The 10,522-nt window shown below is 44.3% G+C and overlaps 1 protein-coding gene across 1 annotated transcript; it reads right to left on the bottom strand.

Moving 5' to 3' along the window:
• Positions 1–1,076: 1,076 nt before the first annotated feature.
• LOC123130360 (auxin-induced protein 15A) lies at positions 1,077–1,936 on the bottom strand. The gene has a single exon (XM_044550274.1). The coding sequence runs from the start codon at positions 1,735–1,737 to the stop codon at positions 1,360–1,362; it is 378 nt and encodes a 125-aa protein (XP_044406209.1). The 5' UTR covers positions 1,738–1,936; the 3' UTR covers positions 1,077–1,359.
• Between the last annotated feature and the right edge of the window lie 8,586 nt (positions 1,937–10,522).

Raw genomic sequence — 10,522 nt, 5'->3', positions numbered from 1 at the left:
GTTACTTTTTGGCAACTGCATGTTACATGCCTTCATAATTAGATGATACCTGGCACGTTGTTACGGGAATATTTTGCAATATACTTGCATGGAACATGGATATTTGACGTACTAACATGAGAACTAAAAAACCACATATAATTTATTGCGTTTGATCTTCGTATAGTTGTAAAATATAAATATTTATTAAATATAAATAGCCGAATGAAAAGAAATTCTCGTGCACGCTCGTAAGTTGAGGTGTTTTTTTTTTCATGCATGATTCGATGTTGAGGTTGGTCTTTTTTTCCATGCATGTAGCATGCTGATGTGGCATGCTTGCATGTTGAGATAAATAAATTAGTAGAGGCTAGCTATTTAGATATAGAACATAGAACATATATTTTAGTGATATTTGCTTGTATGGTACATGGATATTTTGAGTAATACTATGAGAAGTAAAACTAAAACTACATATGATTCATTATGTTTGATCATTGTATAGTTGTAAAATATTTATTAAATATAAATAGCATAACAGAATGTAAATTCTCATGCACATGTTTGCAGAGTGAGGTGAACTTTTTCCCGCATGATTGGATGTTGAGGTGAGTTTTTTACCATGCAAGTCGCATGCTGATGTGGCATGCATGCATATTGAGATAAATAGGTTAGTGTGGGGCTAGCTATTCATATACACAAGATTAGAAGGTAGTGTTTCTCCTAGTTTTTTGAGGAAAAAAACAGTAAAAGGAGGAGAAGTTCCTCTCTCCCAGGAATTATGGGGTTAATTGTGCCACCTGTTTCAGTTGTCCCAGCTGCAAGTATCTTCTTAGATATCAATAGAACATGCTAGGTGCATGTTATAGCAATTTTGAGGAACATTCTAAACAGATAACCAGAATATATGTGAGTGCAGCTTCTCCAGCTTGCAGAATGCTAGCAGGAGATTCCATTTGGATACAGGCTGTTCATATTTGAGTAGACATAAAAGGACACCTTTTTAATTGTAAAGAAAAATAAAAACACAATTTCTGGAGAACAATATCTGGCTCAAATCTTCTGATCAGCTGGAGGAACATGAGGATGCATGCATGTATCATGGAAATCAAAATCATCTTTCAATTGTCAGTTTCAGAGCCCTTACAAGATCGATGTTGCTCGAAAACAAAAAAGAAGGGCCCCTTTACAAGATCATCGTTATTCCAGAGTCCAGACACGAGTGAGAGATTATCTATCTACTAGCAAACCAATGGTGATTCGGAAATCGGACGGATCATCGGCGACGGCCATGCTCGCGCTACGCAAAGACACGGCGTCCATCCACATGACCGGGACAAAAAACTCTTCTTCTACGTCGCCATGCATGAGCATGATCAATCACCATGGTGTGGCGTTGCTCCTGCTCTTCCTGCCGGCGGCGCTCCGCCGGCGCTGGCGCGACTCGGCCGTGGCCTCGAGTGCGGCGACGATGGCGACGAAGTCCTCCTCGCGGCAGGGGATGCGGAGCCCGCCGGCCTGGCCGAAGCCGAACTCCTCGGCCGCCAGCTCCATGAGCGCCCGGAACGCCGGCTGGTGGAGGTAGCTCATCGGCACCACGAACCGCCGCGCCTCCGCGCCCACGTACACCGCGAAGTACCCCTTGGGCACCGCCGCCGCCTCGCCGCTGCCTCCGTCGACGAGCAGCCCCGCCCGCAGGCTCTGGTCCCTCTCTACCGCCGCCGACTTCCTCGGCGCCCAGAAGTACCCCATCATCATCTCGGCGACCGGCGGTGGTGTGGCGCCAAAGAAACGGTGAAGAGTGGCTGGTTGGTCGACCTTGCGATGATCGGCTCCAAGAAGTACGGGAGAGCACGGGCTGCGGCGGAGGAGGTTAAGAGGAGGAGGAGGAGGAAGGGTGAGGGATCAAAGCATGTGAGGTCTGGGTGTTCTTGCGAGGGCGGGCGTATATTATGGGCGGGGTGGGGTGGGGTGGTTGGGGTTGGAAACAACGGGCGGCTCTTGTTCTTGGAGCCTCCTGCCTTTGGCATAGCTGGAGCAGCCTTGCAGCAAGGCTCATATCTTATTCTACTCTTGGAGAATATGTTATAAACAACACACATGGAATATATTATTATGGAGAATATCTTACTATTGTGCACATATCAGCTATTATTTCTCTTCTTTACCCAAAAAGCTACTGTATTATTTCTCTTGGACGGGTATGCTTTCTTGATTATTGCTCAAATGTTCAGCTGGCTGTCATTGGCAGTGTAATGAAAGCGTATGTGGAGTGGGTCAATGGAATGGCGTGTGTTCATATGTGCTTTTCTTCAATGGTTTTGGTTAGGGACTTGGATCCATGTAGGGGACGGTGATATGGTTACACGTCTTATCTTCATTTATTTGTTATATGGATGAACGAGTCAATTAGCTGTATAGCTGTACCAGTGTACTAGCTGTTCTTCCACCAGTTCTGCTGTTTGAGCGGTAGTCCGTTTTTTTTAGAAGAATCCATCTTTCATAAAGGGGGAAAATATGCATCTGTTTTTAAATTCACCGACTAGTGTTAGCTGGTTAATTTCAGTCTAATTAACCGCAGATCTGTAGAGTTAAGGCGTGTGTGTACCCAATACACTTCAATTAATTAACTAGCTTCTGCCTAAGTTAACCATACTAGTAGTACACACCCTCTCATACATAAAATAATGAGAAAACAATGCACAAAGCGCTATTGTATCATAAAGTTCACTTTCAAAGCATCTTTGGTTTGTGAAATTTCTCCCCAAATCCCGTTGGAGCAGACGTGTGATCCCTGTAAATTTCCTGCCAGCGACAACAAAGAGACCTTTCAACATCTCACAAGAGCCATAACGGAGGATATACACAAATAATATGACAAGAAACTCATGCCTATCCTATCCTCCCCACATTGGCCGCAAGAGAGGAGAGAGCGCTTGGAAATCATCGAACTCGATCGTGAGCTGGCGTCGAGGATGATGACAGGGTGGTGGACGAAGCTGCGTACGATCAAAATGAGAAGGTACGGTCGAAGCGAACGGCGAGAGGTACGGATGGCACTAGGATTAGGTGGCCGCCCACCACGGACTCTGTTTTAAAACAAGTACGACCTGGGTGATTCTTGATATCTTTCCAGCTCTTTGCTCGATCTCTGCTGTCGTGCTTCTGTGTCATGCGTTCGCGCCGTCTTCAGTTCCGGCGTTGAGAAGTACAGTATGATATAGAACATAATCCAGATTTCAGATTCATGTGGCTGATCTCATCGGCTAGATGAAACGAGAATACATACATTCTTAAAAAAACGAAACCTTAGGCTCTACCCATTAATTTGAAAAATAAATAGATAACCTGGTCGGTTAATTAGCTGGAAACATGATGAAAACCGTTACAACATGTCCAAAATCGAGGCATCAACGGCTGGTCTAGGCACGCGCATGCACCCACAGGCACCGTAGAAGTTATATGCAAGAGTCATCGTGGTCACGTCCCCTCGAGCAAGCATTCCGACTTCGCCACATCAAACCATCCATGAGATCGCTACCAAAACAGATGCCCAAAGTCCTCTTGAGGTTCAATTTAAGCACATCCGGCTCCTCAGATAGGTGGATAGGCTTCAAACATGAGTGATTGACAAAAAACTATCACTTTGAGGGTTACCGTCCCACAGAACTACCGTTTTTTAAAAACTGACTGAAAACTATCAAAATTTTCTAATTTTGTGACTAAAAACTATCACTTCCAGAAAATGACCGGTTTAGATGATATAAACACGTTTATGACATGCTGGACCTACCAGTCAGGGCTGACGTGACGAAAAAGTCAACTCCGTTTATTTTGACTGTCAAGTTGACCATTATCACAGGTGAGGCCCGCATGTCAGTCTAACATTTTTTTTCTAAATATCCAATCTTAGTCCCAAGGTAATTCCCGACCCCGCACCATCGCTCCCGACCCTGCACCATCGCTCGATCCGGCCAGCGAGGCAGCCGCTGGCCGCCGAAGCCACGGGATCCGGCAAGGACCTGCCTGTCCATATCCCGGCGAGGCAGCCACTAGCCGCTGGAGCCACAGGATCCAGCGAGTACCCGCGCGTCCATGTCCCGGTTAGGCCGCCGCTGGCCGCCGGAGCCACGGGATCCGGCGAGCACCCACCCGTCCATGTCCGGCGAGGCAGCCGCCGGCGCCTTGGAATTCCGCGACCACCCACCCCTCCATCTCCTGGCAAGGAAGCCGCCATCATCGCGGGATCTGGCGAGTACGTGATGTCGCCGGTACCGCCACCCCAGCCGCCCGAGATCCTGACCGACACGCCCTTCTCGAACGAGCCGAGCGTGTGGCTCTGGATGCTGCTGCCGTCCGCCGCCTACCCTTCGAGCAGATCTCCTTCTAGGGCGATGGCAGGGGGAGGGCCAAGGTCATCCTCGGCGTCGGCCAGACGGCGGGGCGCGCCCAGGCGACGAAGTCGGAGCTGAAGACCGCGAGCGCCGGCAATAGAGGGCGGGGAGGTGACTCACAGGTCCACACAAGGTGTTCGAAGAAATGACAAAGGGAGGAGGAAGAAGAAGGAGGTTGCTGCTGACGTGCAGGCCCCACCTGTAATAACAGTCCACTAAACGGAGTTGACTTTTTCGCCACGTCAGCCCTGACGGGTGGGTCCAGCATGTCATAAACGTGTTTATGTCATCTAAACCGGTCATTTTCTGGAAGTGGTAGTTTTTAGTCACAAAATTAAAAAAATTGGTAGTTTTCGGTCAGTTTTTTAAAAGTGGTAGTTCTGTGGGACGGTAACCCCTAAAGTGGTAGTTTTTTGTCAATCACTCTTCAAACATACTACAATTGGAGAATTTGTTATAAACAATATACACCGGTTTTATTGTACATATATCAGCTATTATTGGTGTGATGTCATAATTATTCTACAAATATTATTTTGCTGGTAATGTATAACGTTTATGGAGTCATCGATGGTGTGTGTTCATATGCGTTCTTCAATAATTTTGGTCGGATTAACTTATTTGTTAGGGAATGAAATAATTTTGGCTGTGTGCATCTCATGATGCAGAGGCCGGGGTTATCCCCTTTTCAGAAAACATAACTTATTTGTTAGGGAATGAATATTCATTTAGCTATAGATGTACTAGCAATATTTCCCAACAGTTTTGCTGTTTGAATTTTCCACATATTCTAGAAAAGCATGACCATGGATGCCTAAGCTAAGAGTTGAGGAATCCATCTTTCAGAAAGGGAGAAAAAAGTGTGGTATTTGTTTTAAGTTCAGCGACTAATGTCACCTAGTCTAATGGTATCCTGTTTTAAGGTGTGTTTTCAAGTTCTCCTATTTACAAAATACATCGTAATTAACTAGCTTGTTTAATACATAGTAGTACCAGGACCAAATCATATAAGTTATCTCTACCATTCGGCATGAGTGGTGAGCTATCTAAAAAATAATTACTCAGGGCGACGCTACACGTCGACCAATGGATAACTGAGAAAAATCATCCGCCCCCTGACCATTTTGCATGGACCCGCTAATGACCGTCCGATATGCCTACATGAGCAGTGGTGTTGTACTGCTTTCTGCAACAGAGGTCTTGCTACAAAAAGCTTCTGTAACAGAAGTCCTGTTGCACAAATATGTCTTGTTGCATATTTCTTTTGCAAGGTTTTTTTACGAGGCTAAAACATGGCCCTATCGCAAAAAGAGCCTTGTTGCAATTGCGACAAGCCCTTGTTTCTCCTTCCATCGGGTTGCTCCTGAGCCATCCGATCAAAAATAAATTGGACGGCCACGGACGAGGACATCAGTGCAAGGGATCCGTCAGGTGGTAGAAGGCATTTTCCTTACAAAAATTATGCAGAACCAATGCACAATGTGTGACTATAGTACTATAGAATTAATGAGAATGGCATTTTGGCTCTCAGCCTCCATGGATGCCAATTTTTTGAAAAAATCAAAAATCAAAAATTTTCATTTCAAAAAAATCTGAAAATTATACATGTAAACAAGGATGTGAGGCATATGTGTGTAAAATTTCAGGATGAAATACGTTGAAATGCAACCTGTCCAAAAAAGACAAATTCATGGTCATGGAGAATGAATAGTATCATGTGTTAAATAACCTAGATTTCATTGATTTATTTATTTGCACAACCCTCATTTCAACATATTTCGTCTTGAAAATTTACAAACTTGTGCACTATGCCTTCATTTAAACATATGAATTTTCATGAATTTTACATTTGGAGGCCTCCATAGAGCTCGGCCCCCAAAAGCAATTTCCGAGAATCCATCACTTATAAAGCATCTTTGGTTTATGGAAAATATTCCAAATGCCTAAAACAGATCAGATCCATGTAAATTTCTAGCCAACAACAACGAAGAGACCTTTCAACATCTCACAAGGATCATAACGGAGGATCTGCACAAACAATATGACAAGAAACTCGTTTCTACCCTATCCTATACTGGCTGAGAACGCGTGGAAATCATCGAAGTCGTGAGTTGGCGGCGACGCTGATGACAGGGTGGCCGGAAGGGTGTACGATCGAAAAGAGATTAATTATTCTATTGGGCAAAAAATATTGTAGAATATTAAAACATGTTTTTTCTTGGAGGAAGGGACGGAAGGTACGGCCGAAAGAATGGCAAGAAGTACGGATGGCACAAGGATTAGGTGGCCAGTCACCACTCTATTTTAATACAAGTCTTTGTGATTCTTGGTATCTTTCCACGTCTTACTCGATCAGTCTTGGTGATCTCTGCTGTCCTGCTATTCTTTCCGAGTCATGTGTTCACGCCCATCTTTCCCGCGTTCTGAAATACTCCAGGTTTCTAGTGTGCCAGAGGTTCAAAAATTTTGATGCTGCATGGTCTGCAGATAGGCACTTCATCCTTCTGAGAGTTATTCATGAGAAACCATCATAGTTGGTGCTAGAGAAACCATCAGATTTATGCTAGGACACAAAAAACTATAGAAACTGCGCTAAACGAGTGATAGATCACACTGATTCTCGGATAAGCTCGCGCAAACAGTGAAACAGGTGGATTTGGCCCACCCTGTCGGACTGATGTGGCAAAGACCAAGCACAAAAAAAAAATAGTTTGACCATGTAGACCCCACCCATCAGCAAGTGCAAAATCATCTTCCTCCCCGTCTCTCCACAATACATCGAGCAACTTGTGGGCGGCCGGACTCCCGCGGCTAGAGGCACCATCTAGGTGGTGGTAGGGGAGGGGGTGGGCACGCGCGCCGTGAGGCCTCGAAGGCCGCCGCTGCTTTCGTCGGAGTGGATGCCCGAGCATATGTGTCCGCGCGAGCCGAGACCTCAATGGCCACCATGGCCATGGCAGCCGCTCTGCTCGAGATAGGCCGGGTCTGTGCCATCATGTTGCCTACATGGGGCTGCATGCCCCTAGCTGTGGCACGCACGCACGCCTGCTGCTACAACAGGAGAGGTCGGGCGCGTGCGTGGCGGCGTGCTGGTGCGACTGCTCGAGGGCGGGTAGAGGCGTGCAACGACGACCCTAGGCGCCGTGCAGGAGCGCGCAAGGGACGACCTCAGCACTGCGGCGGAGCTCCTTGACGAGCCGACACAATGTTGAGCGTGAACAGCCCAAGCCCACTGTCGCGTGCACAACTGCAGAAGATCACCATGGGTGCCTCCCAAGCTTCTCCCTTCCGTGGTTACCAATCAGCTCCCCGATGCGTCGCCGTGCGGCCTCACCTGGTCGTGGAGGCGAGCAGACGAGATTTCCAGGCGCCCATAGCCTGTTTGTTGAAATGCCCAGGAGAAAAATAGACGGAGAAGTAAAAAACTGAAGAAGAAAAGATAAAACGCTTGAGTCATTGACAGGGGGCCGTTGTCCAACTCAGCACAATGTCCACACAAGCACTCCACGTCAGCCCGACAAGTGTGCCTAACTTGTCAATTTTGTTGTCCTCGCGAGTTTATCAGACAATCAATGCTCTCTATTATTCGTCAGGCACAAATTTGATGGTTTCTTGTGACATGCCTCATATGTGGTACTAAGTTGTTATTCTAGGCTCAAGTGTGGTGATTCTAGGTAAATAACTCTCCTTTTGACCTTAAGCACAGTTTAAGTCTAAAGGCCAACCCCCTCCCTTTCTTCAAACCTTCTTTGTGTAGTTTTATTATTAGGGGATGGCAATTTTATTTATAAGAGTGTGGCACTTCTCTATAATAGGGTGGCTTTTTTTTCATTATTGTGAGGATGGCATTTCCATCATTAGAGATGGCATTTTTATTAATAAGAGCATGACATTTTTTTTAATAATAGGTTTGGCATTTTTATTATTGTGAGGACGACATTTTTATTATTTTAAAAGGATTTCATTTTTAATTTGAGAGGTGGAATTTGTTAAAACTGCCACTTCTTTGAACACAAGTTTTTTGGATGGGGGCTAAGAACATGGCAACTTTTGTGGCATGTTTTTTTCACTCTTCTGATTCTTGTTCATGGCATTTTCTAAAGATAAATAAGTTTACTGGGCTTTTGGGCCAATTTTGTACGCCATGGCCCTCCCCGCTGGCGAACTGGAGAAACAGTTCGCTGGAGGACATCTCCCTGGCGAACAAAAACGTTCGCTGGAGGTTCCCCTCTCAGCTGACTCAATTATTGTGTCTAAAAAAAAGGCAACTCAATTATTAGGGTCCCCTTTTATTAACTTCGCCTTAAATGTGATAAACTAATTGACCCAATTACTCCCTCCGTTTTTTTTAGTCCGCATATAATGTTTGGTCAAAGTCAAGCTTTGTAGAGTTTGACTAACTTTATATTAAAAAATATAAACATTCATAATATGAAATCAATATTATCAGATGCACCATGAAACATATTTTCATACTATATAGTTTTTGTATTGTAGATGTTCATATTTTTTTTATATAAATTTGATCAATTTTTATGTAGTTTGACTTTGACCAAATCTTATATGCAAAATAAAAAAAAGGAGGAAGTACAATGTATTTGGGATGAAGCTGTCATTAGGGACAATTTTATGGCGGTTGATGCTGCAAGATTTTGAGAATGCCTCTAAGTGAAAAAGTGGTGGAAGATTTTGTAGCTTAGCATTTGACAAGGCTGTGCTCCTTCTCGGTTCATGCCAATTTGACAAGGTTGTGCTCCTTCTCGGTTCATGCCAATTAGACAATAAAATGAGAAGAGATGACGACCAAGGATCATCAATAAGAAACCCTGTCTAGGAAATAAGATGGATACTGCGGGTGCAAGTCTCTATTCTCTACTACTTAAATTTCTACTAGTAATAATGTACGTGCAATGCACGTTTATATTAGGTAGGATATTAGTTACACGTTATATTAGGTAAGATATATCTGTTGCACGTTGGTATTTGATAAGGTATCAATTATCTTTTTCGTGAAAATGGTAGGATATTAATTACATGACAGATTTCATGGGATAGCGTTGAGTCAAAATGTGTTTATAACCAATGGCAGTGGTGGGTAATTAGAGCGTTGAACGTGTTTGGTGCTCAATATTGGAGCGATTTGAACCACTAGATAACATGATTTGACGGTCAAGATGGTTTGGATCTGCCCCTTTGGGTCTTTTTTATATTGATATAGATATACTACTTAAAAATAACGTAAAGTTCCTATTTCATCCTTCTTTTCACCATCTTTTTGTCCAACCTTTCATGTATATGATAATCAATTACGTTAATTTACTTACCTTCTGAACCAATTTCACTTTAATTTACTTACCAAACTTCTAATCAAAATATAAGATAATTCACGGGCAGAATTTAATAAACATTTATTTACACAATTACATTATTATTGATAGGTAAATCACAAGCTAAGCTAACGCATTAGAATATTTATATCCCGTTGCAAAGCACGGGCATTGTTCTAGTAAAATAAAACAAATTGGATGAAAGGTGTTACATGGAACCGTACCTCTAATATGGTTGTTCTCACGAACATCTCTATTTTTAATGGAGCAGTTGGTAGCCTGGTACGGTTTATTTTCATCCCACCTCCCACCTTAGCTGATTTTTTTTCGTCCTCCTCCCACCTCATATGGTTTTTTTTGTCTCCCCCTCCCCCACACACAAAAAAATAGATGAAAACTATAGCGATGCCCCTCGCATGAAAAAACAGAAGAAAACGGATGAACCGGAGTGAGGCCCCTCGCACGAAAAAAAATGACGAACTAGGCTGCCCTTGATCTATTCCTACGACGACGGGAACCACACCCCAGCCGCCATCGATCCCTTCTGTCGTCGATCCCAGCGAGGCCACATCCGATCTCATGGAGGCCGCCTCAGATCATGCACAACCCCACACACGCATCCGCCTCCGCCGATCCTAGGGAGGGTGTCGCCGATCAGGTTCCGCCTAAATCAAGTTCGCCTAAACCCTAAACCCTTCGTCCATTCAACAGGGCCCAACGCACATACGTACAGAACTCCGATGGAGCAGTACCTTCCTATACGTATGATGATTTTTTATGCTTCCGCCGGCAGCACATTCAATAAGACACTTGAAGGTTTTC

The sequence above is a fragment of the Triticum aestivum genome, chromosome 6A (assembly GCF_018294505.1).
Source record: "Triticum aestivum cultivar Chinese Spring chromosome 6A, IWGSC CS RefSeq v2.1, whole genome shotgun sequence".
Taxonomy (NCBI): domain Eukaryota; kingdom Viridiplantae; phylum Streptophyta; class Magnoliopsida; order Poales; family Poaceae; genus Triticum; species Triticum aestivum.
Note: the sequence above shows the minus strand (reverse complement) of the source record. Positions and strands in the feature narration are given on the sequence as shown.